Here is a 22,428-nt window from a genome sequence, read left to right as displayed (position 1 = left end):
ACAATGGTCACAGTTGCTCATATGCTACTGCTGGCCTGATTTGTGAAGAGATAGGAATTCAAGTTTTTGAACTGGGACCAATCCATCTCAATCCTTATTTTACCCAGAGGGACTTACAGAACTACCTGGGTGTGTTCTCTATGCCTTAATTTGAGCTAACAGCAAAAAGTCTGACACACTGTTCTACTCTTTTACAACCAAAGGACATAAGCCAAGGCTGACAGCATGATTGTATCCTGTGTATCACAGAACAGAAATGCCTCTTTGAAGTAAAATGAATTTACTATGTAACTGAATGACTGATCTTGAATTGCAGCCACTTCTAGAGCAAAAGAACTCCTATGCTACAATTTATGAAAGAAGAAAACTCACTTTATTTACAGTAAGATATAGCATTGGCATCAAGATAGACAAGTACTAACTCTTCAGCAGAGTTCAGGCCTGCATACTGAATTCTTTCACTAGGTGTTACGCCTGCACACATCCATCTGATTAGTTATCAAGACCCTTTCTCTTGCTCTTCCCCACTTGTGAAATTCAGAGTATTTTTTGTCACCTCAAAAATCTGCTTTTTTGAGATAAGTGGCAAAAAGCTGCCCAAAAATAAGAGAAAATAGACTCGGCATCCACTGATGGAAGTTTCAGCCTAGAAGGCATGTAACTCAAATATCCGGACTTTGAAAATCCAGTTCTGAATGACTGTGATATTGATATTAATATTAATAGAGCTGAAGTGTAAAACAGTTTAATGTAAATTATGCCACATGAGCACCGGTGACACGAGCTCCGCCTCTCTGACACACCAAAACCCCCAGGTTTTGTTATGTGCACATAAACCATTTCTGAACACGTTGTCAAGATTCACTTACACATCTTCACTTTTTTTGGGGTGCACTTCTCGGAGCTAGGTCCAGCCTAGAAAGCCCTCCCTTAGAGTTTTTCGTGTGACTGTACACATGACGACTGCTCAGCTCTTAATCGTAAGAACACAAACCGAGAGCAGCTCTGTCCTACCAGCTGAAGGCAGTGCATTGCTCGATCAGGATTTAATGCTGTTTCACATTAACATCCAGGGCTACGAGGGCAACCTGGAGAGTACGAACTGGTCAGAGTCCAAAACCACATCTGAATCTCTCCGTACTTTTCTGACCCCTGTAACTGCGCTATTTATATCATCATTTCACTCAACGGCGTTAACAAAAGTTGTGCAACCGAAGCACATGAGAGGAAATACAATCTCTTCAATACACCCTAGAAAAATGAGTAATTGGCATTTTACTGCTGGTTCGAGAGCCTTTGGCGACAAGAAGAACAGAAACCAGTGAAAACGACAATGCTTCTAATCATTACCAGCGCATAAAAGAAAATTAAGAGACTTTTTAATTGTCCCCGCGCCCCCCACCCTCTCTGGTGAGACGCCGTAGTTGCCAGTTTCCCAGTTTCCAGCAGCCCCAGCTCTGCGGACCCCGTTCCCTGAGGCAGAAACTTTCCGCAGAACTTTCCCCCGCGCCGCGCACTTACTGCGGGTGAGCAGCACCAGGGGCACGGTGATGGCCACGACAACCACGGCGACCCCCAAGATCCCCAGCAGCCACTTCAGGAAGCTCTGCAAGAGAAGTCCCGTCAGCCGCCGGCGGCGCAGGCCCTGCCCGTGCTGCCGCCCACCCTCCCCTCACCCACCGGCATCGCGGAGCGGGGCGGGCGCGGCAGCTCCGCCGATGGAGCCGAGCGCGCTGCGGCTCCGCCGTGCCCGCGGGGCTCCGCTCCTGAGCGGCGCTGGGCGGGGGCTGGGGGCGGCTGCCTGGGGAGCGGCAGGCGCTGGGGCTTGTGCAAGAGCCCGGCTTTCTGCTGGCTTTGCGGTTTGAGCGGCGGTTCCGCCGCCAGCTCACAGCCCGGGAGCGCGGTGCCGCAGCTGTGCGCGGCAGAGGAGGGACTTGGGACCCCGGTGGGATTCCTGTCGGAAATCAGATAACGGCCCAGACCTGAAATGCCTTCAAGCGCTGATGGAAAAGCTCCCAATGTTGTGATAACACCAGCATTTCTTGTAAAGTTTCTGCTCTTTGAACTTCTTTTTCTGACAGTCAAGTCATGAAAAAACTGACAAAATTGCAGGAAGGGCTTATATATAAACTTATATATATAGTTTGTTTTTTTTGCACTGGAAATAGATATGTAAGTCTGCTAAGTGGGTTTTTAAATTAACAGCAGAAAATGGAAGTATAGGACAAAAGTTTAAAATTTTGTGCTGAAGCGACCGTTTTTATTACATAAAATAATTCCCTTTCCAAGGAGAGTTTTGAGTATGTGCTGAGAAAGTAGGACAAATAGTTGGAAAAGATAGAATAACCTGTAAATCAAAACTTTAAAGCTTTTGATTGTTCAAAAAGCTGAGTGTTGCCGAATATTAAAAAAAACGAGTTTCTAAATTCTTTTAAGAGCTCTAGCCTCCAAAAAGTAATTATAAGTGGTACTATTGGTTCTATCCATGTTAGATTTTCCCTTTCTAATTGCAGAACACTAGTAGTTACCAGAGACAGATGCAGGTATCTTTCAAGTTGAGAAATGTAACAGAAAAAGTATATGATCTGCTGAAGCAATATTGCAAGTCAAGGGAAATAGCAAATGTTCTTAGTCTTGCCTTCAAAGGAGTTGTCAAAGCTTTCAGAAAGGTTATGCTGCTTGCTCCTTCATTCTACTCCTGCAGATGGAGCACAGCATTTAACATTCTGCTGCTGTTTCTTAAGACATGGGTGTCTGGAAGTGGGATAATAGCTTTTTGTGATAAATAAGTCTCCTTTAGTATAACCAAAGTGTTTACAAACATTAAAGATGTGTCTATAGAATTTAGATTTAATCTAGATTCAAACATTTTCTTGCCCATTGTTGTAAACCATTCTCCTTGAAGGCAGCAGTTGGTACTAATCAGGAATTCAGGCTGTGCTGGCTATATCAGATTACCTTAGGAATGTCATTAATGTGCCCTGACAGTGGCTCCAGGTATTACAGTGTACATTTCCCATGGAGCATCTGATCTGCTGCAATCGCTAATCTCCAACTACAGATAAGGCCACTTCTATAAAGTAAAATCACAGTGAATTGACAGTGTTTTACATTACTTTGCAAAGTAGCATCTCATTATATGCGGTAAAATGCATGACCAATGTTTCAGAATTTCATGCAGATCCACTTAAATATCAGTTTGGTATACTGTGCATCGGTTTGTCTTATCAACAATCAAGAAGGAAAACAAAACACCACCAACCCTCACCCCAGGGTGAATTTTCCTTTTCCTACTGAGTAGAAATCACAACATATTTAAGTAGTAATCATTTAAGTAGTGATCATCGCAATGTCTCAAAATACAACACAGTCAAATTATGTTAGTCTTGTGAAAAAATGTACCTGAATGTTTTGTAGATTTTCATAGCCAAGTTGCAGTAATATTTTGAGAGATTATATGCTATGTTTTAAAGTTTCTCAGTGGTGAATTCTAAGGAGAAAAAAAATGGAGCAGTACCGCCAATGCATATGGCTGGCTACTGCTGGTTTCTGTGGGGACACAATTTTAAGTGCCTTTGGAAATCTGGCTTCCTATGTCTAGATCAAATTTTTGATAACCTACAGTGGCTCTGACTCTGATCATGGTGGAGACACTTGCAGGACCCAAATCTGTTGGCAGAATCACCTGAGTGATGCAGTAAGAGTCAGTAAAGTGGAATATGTTTTCCATTTAGTTGTAATAGTTCCTAACCGTTATTCTCCACAACTTGAAAAAAATCTCAAGTTCCTCCTCCTGACAGATCAAAACACCCATGAGTCCAAAAATAATTGTTATGGTTGTGCTTCTTTTGTGATATTTGTCTTTTGTGATAGCCTGAGACTTAAAAAATTCCTCCAGCTAAATATTTCAAGGTACTTTATACAGTGGTGTTCTTTTGTAATCAGATTTGTATTAGTATCATGCCAAGAAATTAAAAAAATTACTATCCAGCAGTGGCTGCTACATGATGAAATTTGAGAAGCTGTAGCTTCATGTTGTATGTTCAACGCAGTTGTATTCATAAGGAAGTTGCATGTTTGCAAAGAGCTAGAAAAGAATGAAAATACAGCTTTCAGCCTGAGTTTGGCTTTCCCAAACAGTTGGTGGATGCAATGCCTTCCTCAGACTTCTAGCCTCAGTAAAACTCAAGACTTTGTTAGACATCTGTTTATATATTTGAGCCTTTCCTCCAGAAATATTTGGAAGAGTCAAACTGCAAAAATGTAAAACTTAAGCTCTCTGCAGAATGAAAAAAAAAAAAAAGTGACTAAAATGACTAAAATGTGTACAGTTTACAGGTGCAATGATGTATTCCAGATTTCTCAGTGTGTTTCTGTGGGAGACAAAATATAGGCTGGATAAAGTTTAGTATGGATTCAGTGGCTTTACTGAATAGTGGAGTTTCATTTTTTTCTTTGCATTGAAAGTTGAAATGGCATGACAGTTTTGTAACACACCTTTGCATTGGTTCTGTTTGAGAGGATTGTGAAGAGAGTGTTAACTGTAAATCAAGAAAGAAAAATCCCTGTTTTATGTGATTATGTCACTGGGACAACAATTTAAATGTAGTTAGTAGCAGATGTCACTTAATTCTTTCAAGTTTGTGTGTTTTTCTTTAGAAAATTATTTTTCTGGGAACTGAATTCTTACATGTCCTCTGAGCACAGCTGGATGGTTAGAATATGTCAGGTTTCTGTTGTTTTCTTTTGTGTTTTTTTTTTTTTTAATTTTTATTTTTTTTGGTATTAATTCCAAATAGTTGTCATGTTTTACTGCAATATGCTTATTTTTCCAGATACTTTATAAATAGTACGGAGGAGGAAAGATGCCGCACTCTCAGCAAATAAAATACAGTGGGAACACCTAAATATAAGGCCACCTGGAAGTTCAAGGCAGCACATATGCAATACACAGAGCTATAGTGTAGTAAAGACAAAGAGATTGTGACTTATTTCTCCCTATGTTTATACTATTCACTGCATGTAGCATGTGTGAGAAATATCCAGGGCATACCTTATTACTGGTGCCATATGGACTTGCTCTGTGATTTCAGGATATATAAATCCTAGTCCTGTTGAGCTGAAACATGTGTTTGATATTTCTGATTACAAGCTCAGCTTCATCTCACTTGTGAAGAAAGGGTTAATTTTGATTCACGCTCTAGATCAAGACTTAGAAAATTAGAGGTTAAATGTTTTTGTTGTTTTCCAGACAAGCTGCATAATCTCAAGAAAATAATTTATAGCCCTCTGTTGCTAAAGCATATAATTTTTAAAAGTGTGGAAAGCCCACTATTTTCATAGCTGACAAAGCCATCACCAGGAGGGGCTCAACATCCCTGGTGACAGACACTGCAGAAAAATGGATTTGTAACTGTGGAATCCTGTCCTTCAGAACACTAAAATATCCTGGACAAAGTGAAATAAAACATTTCAAAGGCAGTCAGTGGAAACAGAAGTTACCTTGTACCATTTTATCCTGGACCATATGTATCCATGTATAACTGAATCTTTTCCAGTTCCACTTGGACCCAAACCACTGTGTATAAATGGGATTAAATAATCAAATAATATGTATACATAGCCTCCACCTTTTTTTTTTCTTTTCTTATCTTTAGTTGTATTTTGGATGCTATGACTTTTTTTTTTTTTTTTTAGTGCAGGATTCTATTGAGTTTAAAATGTTAAAGTTGGGATGTTAGGACAGCTTTTTGTTGCAGCCAAGAAGCTGATCAAGATGCCAAATTGGGTCTGACCTGTTCTGATCTGAAATTAGAGAAGATTCATTCCTACAGCATTTTGGAAGAATGATCTAATATTTTCACGGAAATTTTAGATTCCAAGTGGAAGTTTCAGATGCTTTTAAAGAACTTATTCCCATAAAAATTTTATTCCTAGCAAAGACTATAGGTACTAATTATGATTCAACAATGGTCCTATTTCATATCACCTTCTACTAGATACTTGTTAAGAACATTGGATTTCTTTTAAACCACTTGCCCTTTAGGACATTTTAATATAGATCCCTTGTATATTGCTAAAATAGCAAGGAGAAAAGGGGCTTTGGGTAGTCATTGGACGTAGGAGGTAGCAGCACATAAAAGTGATTCTCAGAGGAAGAATGAAGGAAGGAATAAAACACAAATTAGAGAGCGTTGATTTGACTTGGTAATCTTGTAAAATATGAAGAATTTCCAGGACAATTTCCCCATTTACAGAGTATATTGCACTTAATATTTTTCAAAGCTGTCCTCCTGTTCTGAGCCAGAATTTATGTGAATGAAGAATAATTGTCTCTTCAGTCATGTTTCCCCCCTCTAGCTTCATCTTACATGATTCATTTTTCACCTAAAGATAGTTCAAAGTTCACACAGCTCTTTTCTGGGAATCGCTGCAGAGAGAACGTGACAAGACAATGCTGGGTTTGTTTTATAATTCCAAACAAACCACTTGTAAGATCTCAGTGACACTAAAACAGAATAAAATGAAATGGACTGCAAAGAGGAACATGGCATGTACACATGAGAAGTCAACAGGAAGGAAGCTTGAAAAAAATTTATTTAAGGCTATCATTTAATATCCTTAAAGCTTAGCCTTTTTATAACAAAGGTTTTAAGAGGGATATTCACTGCTCAGGCATTTGTAACTGCCAGCCCCTTAAGAATAACACATATAATTGGTGATTAAATAATTTGTGTGTAGAAGTAATTTTTTTAGAAAAATAATTTTATCCTTAAATATAAATGGAGTTACTTTAGTCCTAATAAATGGAAAATATGAAGTTATTGAACTTTCACAGTCTTAAAGCTGTTAAGAAAACCATCCCTTAGACAACAGGTTTTCCATATATAAACCTTTGGCAACACTAAACTATAGTACAATTATTTCCTGGCATGCAAGGTGACATAGCTTTGTTACACCAAATGTAAATGACAGAATACAGATTTCAGAATCTCTTAATAACTGGCAGTTGATGAAATGAAGATCTTCATTTATCCCATTTTATTCTGCATTTTTACTGGTATTCTTCCAAAAGGTCTCTGGGGGAAAAAAAAAAAAGAAAAAAAGCAGCAGCAATTAGGAAATATTCTAAGTCTCCCAAGATTTATGAAATATGTGTGGAACATATTTTTTCTGTTTAAGAGTGAGCAGATGTTAGTTCCACAGACCTCTCAAAGCATCTCTCTAATAACAGATTGAAAACAATTATTCCTAAAGGAAAAGCATTTTACTAGTTTCTAATAGATTCTTTTCCTAAATTGTTTGTTTCAATCCTGAACTACAAACATAAAAATAGTAACATGTTAATAAAAACTGTATTTTAACTACACCTTCTAAATTTTTTGAGACAATATTTGTTTCAGATTTCCAAAATCACCTAGTCTTTTGGGGTGCTTTAATAATGCAAAGGATATAGCCAACATTTTAAAAAATCTGGCCATTCATATGTGTTTTGAATTAGCATTTAATTATTTTTTAAATGCTTTGTTAATTTTAACAAATAATTCTTAAATATTAACCTGTTCATAGTGCTCATTTAGAAAATGCTGCTTTGCTTACAAACAGGCAAATTAAAGCAGGGGTTCCTAAACAATCACCTGTCAGGAGCTCAGATTACTAATGACAAGCTGCATATTAAGTCAGTCTTTTATATCACAGTCTTTAAAAAATGATCAATTTGGTGCAATTTTACCAATAAATATTTCTGATTTTAGAAGGTCCCTGCAAAGCAAAGCTTTATTTTTCAGTAATTTAATATGACCTGACTTCTGGTAACATTTAGTGGCAAAATTACTTTCAAATTAAATGGGAAATTATTAGAGAGGTTCACCATTGATGAAGTTTCAAATAATATTTGGAATGAGTTGCATTTAGTGTCTTATCCTTCTTCATCTGTCTGTAACAAAGTTTGCAACATATTCCAAATATATCAATAGCTAAGAGAAAAATTAGTAGTATTTTCCTCAGGTGTGACAAATACATTTTAAACATCAGTATATTAAGAATAGTATAAAATCCAGGCACCTTTGGGTAACTTTTGTGTTAATTAGCCATTTTAGGAACTCTTTGGCTGCCATGTCATCAAGGACTTTGTTGATATCACTCGTGAAAGTGCCATCTGCATGTCTCCGACCCATTTCTTCAGCCACAAGAGCTTTTTCTGGGAAACTTCAAAGGTAAGAAATTATCAACAATGTGCAGATTAAAACAAACAAACCACTCTAAAGGGCCTTACTACAGGGTTCTAATAGACTTCCCTGTGATTTTAAGGAGTTAAGGGTTGAGCATGATGTTATGGCTCAGCATAGCACAAGGCATGCCAGAACATCTTTTGAGGCATTGTTTTCAGAACAGACAGCTGTTCCTGCCCGTGAGCCTAAACTCCTCCAGCAATTTTGAAGAAGCCAAAGAAGCAAAAATATATCTTTGTCTTCAATGTCTATGCCATGTAGATTAGGCATCAGTACATTTACTAGGAACTATTAAGAAATACCACTACTAAAACATTACAGTCAAATTTTCATACTTTTTTCTGTTTTATTTGGACATAAAGCCTATTTATTTACTTAAAATAGTGTTTCGTTAGAATCCTTATTCTTAATAAGAATTATTAAGAGCAGCAATTTTTAATTTTTTTTTTTCCAGAAGGGGGATTGAAATAGCTCACTTAAAGCACCTCTATGAAACCTATGTGTTTGTTTGATGTAAAATCATAGTGTTGCATTTTATACTTGGAGTCAGATCCTGATTCTTGTTCTATTCCTTTTTGACTGCTGGAAAACCAGTTTGCCAAAACCAGAGTTTTATTTAGCAAACTTTCCTCTCTTGTTTCATCACATCAAATATAGGAAGAGTTTGATGGTTTCATTAAGGTGGGCTGAAGCACCCTGAGCCCTGGATCCAATGACAGGCAGACTGGTTCATTTCAAGGAAGGCTATATGCAAGTTCAATCACAAATAGTACTAAATACTGGAAAGCAGAGGTGTTGTCTAAAATTAGTTGCCCACCTAGGTTTTTAAGTTCAGTTGAGGCTGTATTTCTCTCAAATTGACACAGAAATACCTTATTTCTGCTCATGAAAATAAAAAACATGACAGAAAAACAAGTGGAAGTCTGAATATAACTAGGAAGGGGAAACAGCTTTTTCCTTCTCTGCACAGCTGACCTAATTTATTTAACTCTGCATTTTTGGGAAATTGTCAATATTTACAAAACTTTTACCTATTTAGTCTTCCTTAACTACAACACACAATCTTGTCTTACAGACTGTATTTTATTGTTATTTATTATTATTATTTTTTTATGTAATGCGAGAGACTTACATAATACTTTACAGCTGGTAAAATATTTAATCAGAGGATGAACTGAAATCCCTGCCCCAAAGAGCTTACAGTCTAAAGGCACAAGTAAGTACAGAACAGTTAAAAGGTGGGGAGTGGCAGCTGCATGGTGTAGCTCCTAACCATGCAGGATTGGGAATAGATGAGCAGAAGGTGCCTGCAGGATACTGATGGCAATGCCCTTCTAAGTGTAAGACCATCATGACAAAAGATGTAATGTCATGAGGGAGTACATGAAGTGGAGAGTGAAATCTGCAATGAGTATGTGGAGAACAAGGTAGAAATGAAAGAAATCATGGGTAGGTAACACCATTAGTGGAGCGTTGTGTCCAGGGAACCACAAACCACAGCAAAAGAATCAGAGGCATCTTAAAAAGAAAGATAAGTTACGGCAGCAGCAGTCTGGGGAAACTCTGAGAAGCATGGGAAGAGGAAAAGATGTTATTAGTTACTGCTGGGAATGATCAGCACATAGAATACACCTGATGACATTGGTAAAAATTTAATCTTGGAAATATTGCAGAGGAAAAGATGGACTGCAAAAGGAGAAAAGAGAAGGCAATTTAAGATAGCACTGATTTGAATAATTTCAATGAGAGTTAAGGAGGCTGTAAGCAATGTTATGTGAAGGGGAAAGGTGGTAGTTAGAGGAAGAAGGTCTGGTTTACTTTTAGGTGTGTTGACCTTAAATAAAACTTGACCTTTTAGAGTGTAACAGCATACTGAACAGGTTTTAATCTGTATTTGAACTTAATAGTGTTAAGTGGTCATTAATCACCAACAGAATATCTTCTAATATGAAAGACATAAAGTACAGCAAGAATGATCAAAAACACATCAAAGTTTCATCAGACATGATTTCTAATCCCAAATGCTAGGCAAAATTTAATAATAGGAATGGATGGATTCTTACTCTCTTCTTCCTCGTCCATTCACCAACCAAGCGATGAACTCTTTGGCAGCTTGACCTTCCAAATAAGAGGTGATATCACTGGTGTAGGTGCCTTCAGCATGTCTCTCAAATTCAGCATGACGCTTGGAGATTGCATTGCTGAAAGAAGAGCAGTACCATAGGAGCAGACTGGGTAAGAATTTAACTTTTTATCAATCTTTATTGATTTTAATTTCCCACTTGCCAGACTAGCATTTCTGTAGGAGAGAGGGGTTCCTTTTGCACGTCAAAGTGATCTTGGCATATTTTTTCTTGTTAGGTTTCAGTTCTGAAGGTATTGCTTGTACTATGCAACTCAGTTTTGTGCAGAGATTCCTGAACTAGTTCTGAACAACTCCAGGTGTGGAAAGCAATTACAGTTGTATTGGAATGGTCTTTTGCTAGACTAATTAAGTATGAGCTAGAAACTGTATTGTCTTATTCAGATGTGCTTTTTTTTACCCTTTGTTAAATGCTCCCCCTACTTTCACCTTCATTATTTCTGAGCCAAACTATTCAGACTTAATTCCTTTCAAATTTACATTTTGAGTTGTTTTATGAACACCTTTATCATCACTCTGATCAAGTCATAGCCTTGGAAAACTTTCAAGCCTGATCAACTCCATCTTACTAAAGACATCTTCTCCCTCCCTACACCTCATTGTGGTTTTTTCTCTGATATAACACACAATTATGTTACAGTGGCTCTTGTGAAGGCAAACTGCACTGAGATGTAGACATGTCATGGAATATTTTCCATGATAAATTCACTTGCATTTCTGTTTCAGGATTTGCTAATTTCTGCCCAAATCGAGCTCTTTCTATTATTTTTTTCTCCTTGGGATGTCACCATTCCTCCTAATTTAGTACCATCTGCACTTTTCATCAGCATGCTAACTAGAGTTGTTTGGAACATTTTTAATGAAATGTTAATTTTTTTATGAGATATGCTGTTTCAATGAAGCGGAAACATTACAAGTTTGTTATTAATGTTGACAGTGTGAATGTAAGGATCTTTGTGATCTGGACTGTCCTTTTTGGATTTTCTGACAAGAGAACATATTAATACAGGTATTTTAATCTGTTTTGCAAAAACACTTACTTGATTTCTTCTTTATTTATTTAAAATTTCTAATCTCTCTAACCCTTTCTCAAAAACACAGTTAAGAAACAGAATTCTGGCCTTTGGCAGGTCTTGTGTTCTCCTTTCTGTAATAAGTGGTTTAAGTAACATGAGACTGAGTGCTGAGGGCTGAATATTGCATCATGTGTAATCAGCTCTCTGCAAATTTTCCTGGCCATCTTCCTTTCACTAATCTTCTCATTGTTTTTTTTATTCTTCAACATTATGTGGGGTTTTTTGCTTTTTTTTATTTTTCCTTCAGCTTTTCTCTCTACCAAGTTTTTCTTTTTATGTTATTCTCTTCTCTCCTTGATTACCTGAAATGTGCTTTCCTAAAATGTATTCTCATTCCGTTGCATTCCTTGCATCCACTGAATATAGCTATAGAACACAGGTACAGGAATAAATAAGAGAGACATATTTCTTCTTTCCTTGTAAAAAGCAGGTGTGAAATAATGTATTCGATTAATATTTCTTTGATTGTGGTAACATTGCAAAGAATACTAGTTGTTCTCTTTCTTGTTTAACTGAAAATGAACTCAAACTGGTTTCAAATAACAAATTGTGAGATAGAATTGAGATTGTGAAATAGAATACCTTGAGAGCTGGTCAGGGACTTTGTCATTTTCTTTGTCCTCCTGTGCTTGTTGGCTGCCATGAAATTGCACAATCATTAGATCATTATTACCAGTAAAGTGCAGAGCCCACGTAAGTTTTATTGGTTATTATTTAAATATTCTGGTAAATTCCCATGACTAATAGGTGAATATTATATTCGTTATATTTCAAACATATGAATTTAAATTAGTACAATGTGTAGAAATTTTTACTTTATACTTATAGTGATGATACTGGTGAATTATCCAGTGGTCAACAAAACCTACACTTCAGCTGCCTTTTCACAAATGAAACATCACAATTAGAGAATCCATAGATAGGAAAATTTTTAAAGGTTTAACGTCCCAGACTTGTACATTATAGTTATGTATCTTATTCATATTGAACTTAATTGATTCACTGAGAAAATCTGCCCCAAAGAGGCTGAGACAGTCTTTTTAGGTGGCATATCAGATACTGCACTTTGATTTAGCCAAATCCTTTTTATTGATTTTTTTCATGTTTCTCATTTCTAATAATACAGTAATATTCTATTAATGGCTGGACTTGATGATCTTCGAGGTCGTTTCCAATCTAAATGATTCCATGACTGTATATAAAAATTCTCCTCAAATACTTTACTTATTTGAGGTTTATGCATGGTCTGGGATGGGAAGCTGATATCATAAGAAAATTAACTGGCTAGATTTTTGGCTGTTTCTGTGCATGAAGATCTGTATCAATGTGACCAAAATGCTTACCCATTTCTTTTAGTGCTCATTAACCATTGCACAAAGTCCTGAGCTCGTCTGGTGTCCAGGTACTTGGTATAATCACTGGTGAATGTGCCTTGTGAGTGACGTTTCACTTCATTTGGCTGTCTAGATTCCTCTATTGGTTCAGAATGGGAAGTTTTGAATGATCTGTGAAAAGTTTAGACCTTGTTAATCAGCAATGGTTGCGGTAGAGTCTACAGGTGTATTGATTTTTGTTTTTAACAATACTATTTTTTACTCCCACAAAGTGAAAGCAAGTGACATATTGATCAGTAGCTGCCTGGTAAAAGGAATCCGTATAGTGGATTTAACACAGTCTTCTTGGATAAATAAGGTATCTATTGTTTTAATACATCAAATTTCTGTGCTAGGCTTAGCAATATTAAAAACCCTGTCAATTTCAATGGTAGGTCAAGTACTGCATAAAGCTATCTTGAAATCATAGTATGTTTGGCTTCAAAGTGTAAGAAAACAAAGTTCAGGCCAAGTATTTGTAAAAGTTTGGTCTAAAGAATTTACCTTGATTTCTCCTCTGTATCCTGAAGAGGATTTTGCCAGCTGCCTTGAACTATCATTAAAAGAAGACCAGCAACAAAATAAATGCTTTTCATTTTCATTGCCTGTCAAAACAGAAATAAAGCAACAAAGAAAACTGTTATAATGTTTATGTATGTCTGAATCAATTATATCGAAAAAAGTCATCCTTAGTGCTGATCTAAACTTGAACCCAGCCTTCTAGGATGGGTTTCGTGTTCAGTGGATGACATTTTAGGGCCTTGGGTAGGCATTCAAAAGATGCAGTCGCTGTTGCAGTCTTTAGGCTCTACTCTGTGTTCTAGAATGCAATGAGAGCTGAGAGCAAGTGCATCCTCACTGTCTTTTGCAACGTGAGGATAAAGGCCTGTTCTCTCCTTTGCTCTGTGTTCTGCTGATGGCAAGAACTAGATCTGTAACACTGTTCTATTGCAAAACAGGGGGTAGTGATGTGACTGTGATTTTTTTTCCCCAGATCATTCATTAGAGAAAAAGCAGAGCAAATCTTTGTCGAGAATATTGTCACAATAGCAGCTCCCCATCCTTTCTTTCTCATGGAAGTTGCAATGAGTTCACATCAGCAGAATGTCACTGGAAATGATTTCATCATGTACTTGGGCTGATACTTGTGCATTTGAAAAAGCCCTTCTGCAATTCATAGCATTTTCCTATTAAGGTTTATGATAAGGTCTGAAAAACAAAGGGAAATAGGACACAAGTGCCTTGAAGTAAAGTGGTAGCAAAGTAAGTCCTGGTCACAAAACATCCTTACCACTAAATGTAATCTGTACCCTACTCCTGAGGCTCCACTGCAGGGGTTACTTACTGAAGGTCAATGATTTATAAAATAAGGAAGTCTGAGTGAATATATAAATCTTCTCTATTGTAATGCCTTGTCACAATAGACTGAATTTAAATATACTATGGGCTGGAGGAAGTCTTAGAAAATTATTAGGGAATGATGTGCAATCAAAATGCAGATTGATCTATTTTGAGATTGAGAGTTGGCTCTGCACTGAGAAAGGCAAATGAGGGGGTTATATGAACACCTCTGAAAAGGTAATCTGCATCAAAAATCTTACTGCTGTAGGATTTCTACTCTGCCCCAGTAGTCTGCCCCTTCATAGCAGATTTTTTTTGAAACCTGTTTCTTCCATCTGTTTTAAAATAACTTATAGTTGGAGATGCAAAGCTTGACTGTTGGCAGGCATTTTACCAATGGTTAGGAAGAATCTATTGGACTGATACTTTGTGAGGCCTGATTTTCAGGAGAATCTTACTGAATAATATGAATATTTTACTAGAACACTTCAGTATCAGTATCAAAATACTTGAGGTAATAAAGAATCTTAATCAAATATTGATCAAACTCAGGAAAATTAATGTGTAACTATAATATTTTCTGATGGATTTTACTATTAAGCAATGGAGTCAGTTTCTCTCTCTCTCCACCAGAAGCCACTGCCAGTGTTATTCACTTTTTATCAATGTCTGGAGACTCATTTCTGCCTTGTGCAATGTCCTGGTGTACAAGAGTTGACCCCTTCGCTTGGACATACATTGCTATGGTTCCAACATATAGTACAGCAGTCATGTAGTCAGTCTTGTTAAAAGCCGGACTGTAGCACTGAACTCTCATTTTCACTGTTTCATTTGGAGCTGTAATTTGGTGGTGCAACACTGACATCCAATGTTTATCTCAAGGAATGCATAATTTCACATTTCCTAGGCTTCTGGCAATGGAACAAACACTCTGCCTATTCTTTAGGAAATGACTCTGTTGTGGTTGTTTCAAAATGGTTTGATTGACCCCTCTGGTAGCTGATACAGCTGAAAATGAATAAACCTGGACTTGGACACCAGATAAAATCTGCCTATTATAGCATACATAAGTAAATTAGCCCTGCTTAACAGTCCTAGCTTACAGCTGCCTGCAGTTTTATTAAATTGTGATCCAGATTATCCATAAACCTAAGTCACTGAGGTGGATTGAAATATCCAACACCAAAAGCTTTTCTTTTATATAAAATTATTAAAAAAAAATTTGAAGTCACTGTAGTCAGTAAAGAGATATTCAGCAATTTCTGTTTATCTTGACTCTAGTATCTCAGGCCTATAGAATTTTGAGATGTGGAGAGTCCCACTGGCAACTTTATTCCTTAAGTACTAAGATTGAAGTTAAATGCATTCTCAGCTGTTTTCTTAATTTTTCAGAACCAAAACTGGGAGATTATTAAAACAAAATATGTATAAACGCAATTTTTGAAATTTATAAAATTTTTGAGAATCCTTATTAATAAAATAAGCTTATCCAAAAACTATTAACCTTCTGTCAAATATGTGCTTTAAAAAAGTTAGCATCAGTTTTGTTTTTTCAACATTTAGTACTTGACATTGGTAAGTCAAACCAGCAACAACAGTTCTTGACAAGTTAAACAGGATACAGTTTTAAAAGAAGAAATTGCAATTTTATTCTTGGTAATATAGATATGTTTTATAGAGAAAAAGAGATGATCAGAAAAATAGTATTTTCTTAGTTTATGCTGGCTAATCAATTAATTTCTCAATCAGAAGACATGTTTTATTTGCTCTAAGTTATTTTGGTCACCAGTAGATACTGCTAAAATCCATGGAAACCTAATGTCAAGATGCAGGAAAACTAAAGCCAATCTTAAAAAGAAATTTTTTATTCCTATGCATATCTAGAATAATGAAAATATTTTCATTTCTTTCTGATTTAAAATGAGAAAATAAGACATCTCACTTTGAACCACCAGAAATGTGTAACAAATATACCTCTCAAATATTGATCAGATATTTGTTTGATCTATTTTAATATTATTTCCTTTACCAATCTTATTTTTCTAGTTTTCTAATATATTCTTCTACAGATGTAGTAGATTTTTTGTACCTATGTACAATTTTAACTAGCTAAATTACACTGAGTTTTCAGAAAAATCTTTCAATGTCACATTTGTATTTACTTCCAGTTTAAAAATAGAAATTATGAGGTTACATTAAAAAAACAGTAAAGAAAGGAAATATTTTCATATGAGCATGCATGAATGAATAAAATAGATTTCTGTTGACATGAAGCTGTCTGCAAATAGCAAAAATATCTATAAATAAATAAATAACTTTTTCCAGTAGATGTATTTTACGTCTAATTTACCTACCTTTCTATAATGCCTTGTGGAAAGTTCTGTAAAATCCAACAGTTCTAGTCTAAGGAATTCCATAGCAGGATGGAAGGCTAAATTATATTTTATACAATAATCACAATAACTATTGAAAAGTTTTAGTTTTACTTCTGTGCTATATAATTTCCTTTTCTGATCTTACAGTGATGTGAAAATAAAAGTTGCTTGAGACAAACTAAAAATGGGGCAGTGGAGTAACAGTCTGTAGGGTCAGAGGGTTACAATCTGTCTTGTACAGTTTTAAATCAGTGTCTACATAAACCCACTGAATTTGTCTCCACGCTTCTAACTTATTCCTCATTGATTCATATTTAGGCAGTATCTATAAGGAGTGAATAATTTTAAACTCACATTAATTAAATATCTCTACAGAAGATACTAAAGGCGATAAAAATATAAATTTCAATAATTGTGTGTCTCATTTAAATTCTTACTACAGTGCTTGTCTTTCATGTTCTCATGGTTTATCTTCCTTCTTTCAATTAATTCTGCAACACAAACTGTTGATTTCCCTTTTTCGGATCATTCTCTGCTGAAGCAATCAATACATCAAAAGATTTAAATTATGATGTCATTAACTCCAAATATCAGTGAGTATAACCTCAGAAGAAAACACCGATTTGCTAAAAGATCTTCACCTCTATTGCAAACTTTGGGCAACACAATGCAGATAATGCACTCAGCTTTCTCAAATAAATAACTGGTAGCTGATATAAATCTTACCTTATTATACTTTGAAGTGATACGTGGCAGTTGCAGAAAGAGCTACTCTCTCTTCTGCAACTATGGCAAGCCTTGAGGATCCTGAGCTCTGCCTAGCTGCCTCTTTTGCACAGACTTATATATATACTGTTCAGCTCTAGTAAGCATTACAGGAGTGCATCATTGCTGACAGTTTCCTTATTCAACTTAAAAAAAAAGTCATCATATTTGCTATTCATTTCATTTGATAATTTTACAAGCAATTTCACACATTCATTCTGCTTACTTTATGACATCAATGCTAACACGGATTTGCAAAAGGAGTGAGGTAGCAATGTCCAAAGTAGTAAATATCAAATAGAAGGGCATTAACATGACAAACAGTGGACAAAAGGTGCCTGCAATCAGGGCAGCAATTTCTCCAATTTCTGATTTGCCACATTTAATATTTAGAATTCTGATTCTATAGACATCAATAGCATTGTTTTCACTTATCAATTTTAAATCAGAGTTTATAAATTTAATCCACTGTTAAAAATAAGCACAATTTTCCCAAAGACCTTGAATGATTCTTCAAGTGATCTTGTGCCAATATAATGAATATGAAGAAATGTGAAATATTGCAGCGACAGCTACCCACTGTGCAATGCCTTGCAGAGGTGAAATTTTATAAAATGTTTTGATTAGCCTTAGATGTAAAATTCCAAATTTGTAAATGTTACCGTAAGACAATTCATACTCACTTGAGAACTATATGCCAAACATTCACTATAAATTGAGTTTCATACAGTGGTCCAAAGATTCATGCAAGATAAACCATTTGCTCACATTTCTGTTTCCTACAAGGAAAAACATTAAACAAAACAGATTTGAGATTTGTACTAATGCCTGTTCTGTGCAACTATTGTTGTTCAATGGAGACAATGTCATAGCTCTGGTGGGGCAGCATTGCCAAAGAAAGCCATGATCATCCATGCGGTGACAACACAGAGACTGCGACAGGCAGGAGGAAGGTTCTGGACTCGCAGTAGACATCTCACTAAATGTTAATGACAGCCTGTACTCCAGCCTGGAGTGCCTCACAGTCTGGTTTGTGGCACAAGGCACATACATTATACAATAAACCTTATTTCCCCTAACACTGCGCCTTGAAGCCATCAAAGGATGCGTTTCAGTGAGGCAATTTACTGCTGACTGACCACAGCCAGATTGGCACAGCCCATAAGATACAATTGAGGTAGTGTATAAACTTAATAAACATATTAAAATGGCAAACAAAATTTACTGGATCCTGCCTAGAGCTCTATCCTAAATACCTGGCTGTGGTACCATGGTAGGGGTTCAGCGAAACATTAAGTCTCACTACACAATCCACATAATAAAATTTAATTTTTTGCTAAGGGTAATTTTTCTATGCTATTGAATAAATCTATGAGATTCATGGTTTACTCTTCCCCATTTCCAGTCCTCGGGGTGGGTCACTCGGCGGCTCCCGCGGCGGCCACCAGCGCATCCTGCAGTTCCCGGGCAATGCAGCAGATGGGGATCAAAGGGCCTTTTCCACAGCTGCTGCACCAGGAGGACACACACATGCATGGATTGCTACAATCCTCTCTCTGCACGCTGAGTTAAAAATACTTTGGAAAGAGGCAATACGGAATATGAGACAATATCCTCTCCGCCAAGAAACAGACAGCTTTTACCTTTTTGTTTATCTCAGTTTATTGTGTCATATAAAGTTCCTCGTTTACATTAGGATGATTCCAGAACAAAAAAGTGAGACAGAGCACCTCATTGCACCTAGTTGGGCAGGTTGTCACAGAGCTGTACCATCCAGCAGGTCATCTAACATCTAGAAGGTGACCAGTTATTTGTTTTTCAAGTGGTACACAGAAAATGTACAGGAAAGAAGTGAACTGCGAATCAAGAACCACGCAACCCTCTGTTGCCATAACTGAATCTATAGTATATATTTCAGGACCACAGCAAACAACAGTTTCCAAACAAAATTATATCGAGTGTATGAGATATGCACATACACTCAGGTTTGTTCCTCTCACGTTTTAAAATACACCAGTTAGTTGGCACCTCCTGGCAAAAATTAAGGGCAACCTCACTGTCCTCTAGATCAGTGTTCTCAAATGAGACAATACTTTGAGTCAGACTAAGAGAAAGAAGCTGAAAGTGGCCTGCCTTCAGGAAATTTTCACGTTTCTCATGATTCAATTGGAGTGGTTGGGTTCACTGTATCTGGAATTTATCAAAGCTTCCTGTACCATCATCTGATCAAAATTGCCAAGATTTGAATATTTTAATGAATTAGGAATTTGCTGGCTTTTGACAGTAAAAAGTAAAAAAATACTCATCAAATGCTTTCAAAAGAGTATCCCCACCAAATTCTTTTGTGTATTTCTTCATTAAATATTTTTTACTATTATATTATTATCCATTACATGTCTAAAGGGAGGAGGATGTATCTTGGGGTATGACTACAGGCCCACACCCTTTACTTTATTTTATTATACAGAAAGCATTCTCTCCTAAGCTTGTCAGCTGTGAGCTCAGAGGGCTGGTCCCTGCAGCCCCTTTCATTTTGCTGTCTTTGTTACATGGTAATCACAAAGAGCATTCCCCTTCTGAGAATGGGAACCAATATAGGAGGAACATATGTGTAAACACATGCACACATAAAACACCAGGTTACATCATAAATGTGTGCTTGCACATAACACACACAGTGCGTGCCTATGTATGTGTACAACTGTACAGCCGCCCTTTGGGGAGCAAGAATGGCTTTCTGAAATGGAGGGTTAGTTTGGGCACTCTAGGCCTTTTGACAGCATGCAGCTCCATGCTCTCTGCCAGGGGTGCTAAGTGGTTTGTACCTCAGGAGCCACAGTCGCTGTAACTGTGCTGTAACTCACGCTGTCTACTCACATAAGTTGGAATCGCTTCACTGCAAGTCAATGGAGCTGCATCAATTTGCGCAAGCAGAAGAGCTGGCCAAATACGTACTAGTTATTTTACATTCTGAGAAGACAATGTTCATAATTTAAAGTAATACCAAATGCTCTTAGCAAATACTATGAATTATTCAGATTAAATATAGAGCCTTCAAATGACTATATAAAATGTTCTAAACAGCTGTGCCTTGTAATTGGAACTGACTGACAAACTGGGAACTATTGAATGCAGTCTGAATTGGACTTGGTATCTGAGTAAAATGAGTATAACATCAACCATATTCTAGAACCTGACTGGTTTTCTGCTAAGTTTCTCTTCAGGCCTTTTCTTTCTTGCAGCTGCAGTAATCCCATGTGAAACAAATCATGTAGGTCTGCCTCTGAAGTATAAGGATTGCAGGTTCTTTCATGTGCACAGCTCACACAGCACGAATAAGGTAGATGATGAAAACAGGTCTGGAGTGGAATCAGTGACTTTCTACTATTTATGTACACTTCAGCTCCTAGAATAAAGCAATTTTTACTTTTCAGCTCTAGTTTTAATTTGTAAAAGCTGAAAATGATTCACAGTGGAAACTGGCTTGTAAACAACTGTATTTGTGGCTATTTCATCATAAGCCTGTCTACCTAATTCAGAACAGCTATGTCCTATCTTCAGAGGCTTGGATACCTTGTTTATATGACAGATATTTAAAGACTCATGTTTCATTGTCTGAAATGGTATGTTTAAGTATCTGAAGTGTGAGAATGTTTTCCAAAAGAGAAAAGAACAGGAAGTGCTCAGCATTTTTTGAAAACCAGATCCTCTAAACATTTGAAAGTGGGAAGCAAAATTTTGAGGATGTTCACAGCTTAGCTCACATCAAATTGTGTCCTAGTGTTGGCTCTTACACATCATATTCTATGTTTGCAGTGTAGTTATATACACTTTTTATTCACATTGTTAGCTTTCCCTTGATGCCTCAGGACAAGCCCTTTCAACTTTTCAACTTTTCAACCATTGGAGATCTGTTACAAAAGAACCTATCCTGTAGCCTCCTAAGGCACTTCTCTCTGATTGAAGTGGAATGGAGCAAATAACTGTCCAGTGAATGTCCAGGGTAATGCTTGTAACATGGATTGTGTTTGCAGACGAGGCAGAATGGAACATGTTCTCTTTCTAGAGAAGAAAAAGCTTGGGAGAATCTCATCACCATATATAAATAACTGAAGGGATGATATCTTCCAAAGACTGAGCCAGCCTCTTCTCCATGGTGTCTAATGACAGAACAAGAGGCAACAGGCCCAAACTGACACATAGAATGTTCTGTGTTTGAGCATAAGGAAGCCCTTTTTTCACTATGAGGGTGACCAAGCACTGGCAGAGGTGGCCCAGGGAGGTTGTAGAGCGTCCAGATGGGTTTTAGATATTCAAAAGCCATCTGGCCGGAGTCCTGGGCTACAGGATGTAGGTAGCCCCATGTGAACAGGGAAGTGGAGTAAGTTGACCTCTGAAGTTGCCTTCCAACGCCAGCCATTCTGTGATTCTGTTACAGTGCGACTTTAGGTCTGCAGTTCTTTGCACTATTTCTAGTGATTGACTGTGATATTACCTGTTGTAAGCACAAGCCAGCCAGTAATCTGATGTCGATGTATTTTTAAGTGGCTTTTTTTGACACTCACAGCATCCTAGGGCATTTTCTCCCAGGTCATCAAAATACATGGTTGCTCTATCATAAAGCTTTCAGGTTAGACATTATTTCAGCAATTCAGTGTAAATGTCACACTCTGCTGGAGACATATTCCCATTCTTTGGCAAGAACACTGTGTAAGGCAAAGAAATTAACAACATGAAAAACAATGAAGGAAAAATGTTGGCAGCAACTGCATTTATTTAAATTTTTTTTTTATCCCCACAACTGCTGCCTACAAGCCAAAGTAGACGGTGAACAGTTTGGAAGACGAGTACTCTGCCTTAGGAAACAAACAGACCTCAGGGCAGATTAATAATGAAATAGCTAATGCATCCCTTGAGAAAGAGGTACCTTCTGTTATTTTATTTCACAGATTTTCCTGAAATGTCCCTTATTTCAAATACTTCCAAAACCTTGAGACAACAGACCTGTGAGCAGGGTGTGAACAATATATTGCATCATTTTATTACTTACAGTACTGATAAAGGGCCAATCTATCTGCCCAAATTTCCAGAATTTTGAGGATTTTCAAAAGAATAGATAAAATA

General features: G+C 36.9%; 3 protein-coding genes across 3 annotated transcripts in view; all 3 read right to left on the bottom strand.

The window, feature by feature from the left end:
• DPP4 (dipeptidyl peptidase 4) overlaps positions 1–1,964 on the bottom strand; it is a 40,150-nt gene extending 38,186 nt beyond the window's left edge. The window contains exons 1-2 of the mRNA XM_086898585.1: positions 1,681–1,964; positions 1,522–1,606 (exon numbers count right to left, since the gene is read on the bottom strand). Of these exons, the coding sequence (XP_086754711.1) occupies positions 1,522–1,606; positions 1,681–1,686 (91 nt within the window). The 5' untranslated portion in view covers positions 1,687–1,964. The remainder of the gene's footprint in view (positions 1–1,521; positions 1,607–1,680) is intronic.
• Positions 1,965–6,579: 4,615 nt separating this feature from the next.
• Positions 6,580–17,450, bottom strand: GCG (glucagon). Its single transcript, XM_023931112.2, has 7 exons — positions 17,266–17,450; positions 13,328–13,428; positions 12,794–12,955; positions 12,033–12,086; positions 10,295–10,432; positions 8,065–8,208; positions 6,580–7,079 (listed from the first exon to the last, which is right to left on the bottom strand). The coding sequence occupies exons 2-7, from the start codon at positions 13,423–13,425 to the stop codon at positions 7,055–7,057; spliced, it is 621 nt and encodes a 206-aa protein (XP_023786880.1). The 5' UTR covers positions 13,426–13,428; positions 17,266–17,450; the 3' UTR covers positions 6,580–7,054.
• Positions 17,451–18,941: 1,491 nt separating this feature from the next.
• FAP (fibroblast activation protein alpha) overlaps positions 18,942–22,428 on the bottom strand; it is a 42,126-nt gene continuing 38,639 nt past the window's right edge. Inside the window, exon 27 of the transcript XR_002865975.2 lies at positions 18,942–22,010. The gene's annotated coding sequence lies outside the window, so the exon portion shown is untranslated. The remainder of the gene's footprint in view (positions 22,011–22,428) is intronic.

The sequence above is a fragment of the Cyanistes caeruleus genome, chromosome 7 (assembly GCF_971803275.1).
Source record: "Cyanistes caeruleus chromosome 7, bCyaCae1.hap1.1, whole genome shotgun sequence".
NCBI lineage: Eukaryota > Metazoa > Chordata > Aves > Passeriformes > Paridae > Cyanistes > Cyanistes caeruleus.
This window is presented reverse-complemented; position numbering and strand designations above follow the sequence as displayed.

What these genes read in the sequence shown, in the direction of transcription:
- GCG (XM_023931112.2), bottom strand. Translation starts at nt 13,425, where the DNA reads ATGAAAATGAAAAGCATTTATTTTGTTGCTGGTCTTCTTTTAATGATA. An exon ending in GTCCCTGACCAGCTCTCAAG is followed by an intron (nt 10,433 to 12,032) that starts GTATTCTATTTC and finishes CTCTTCTTTCAG; the next exon opens with CAATGCAATCTCCAAGCGTC. An exon ending in AATGGACGAGGAAGAAGAGA is followed by an intron (nt 8,209 to 10,294) that starts GTAAGAATCCAT and finishes TTACCTTTGAAG; the next exon opens with TTTCCCAGAAAAAGCTCTTG.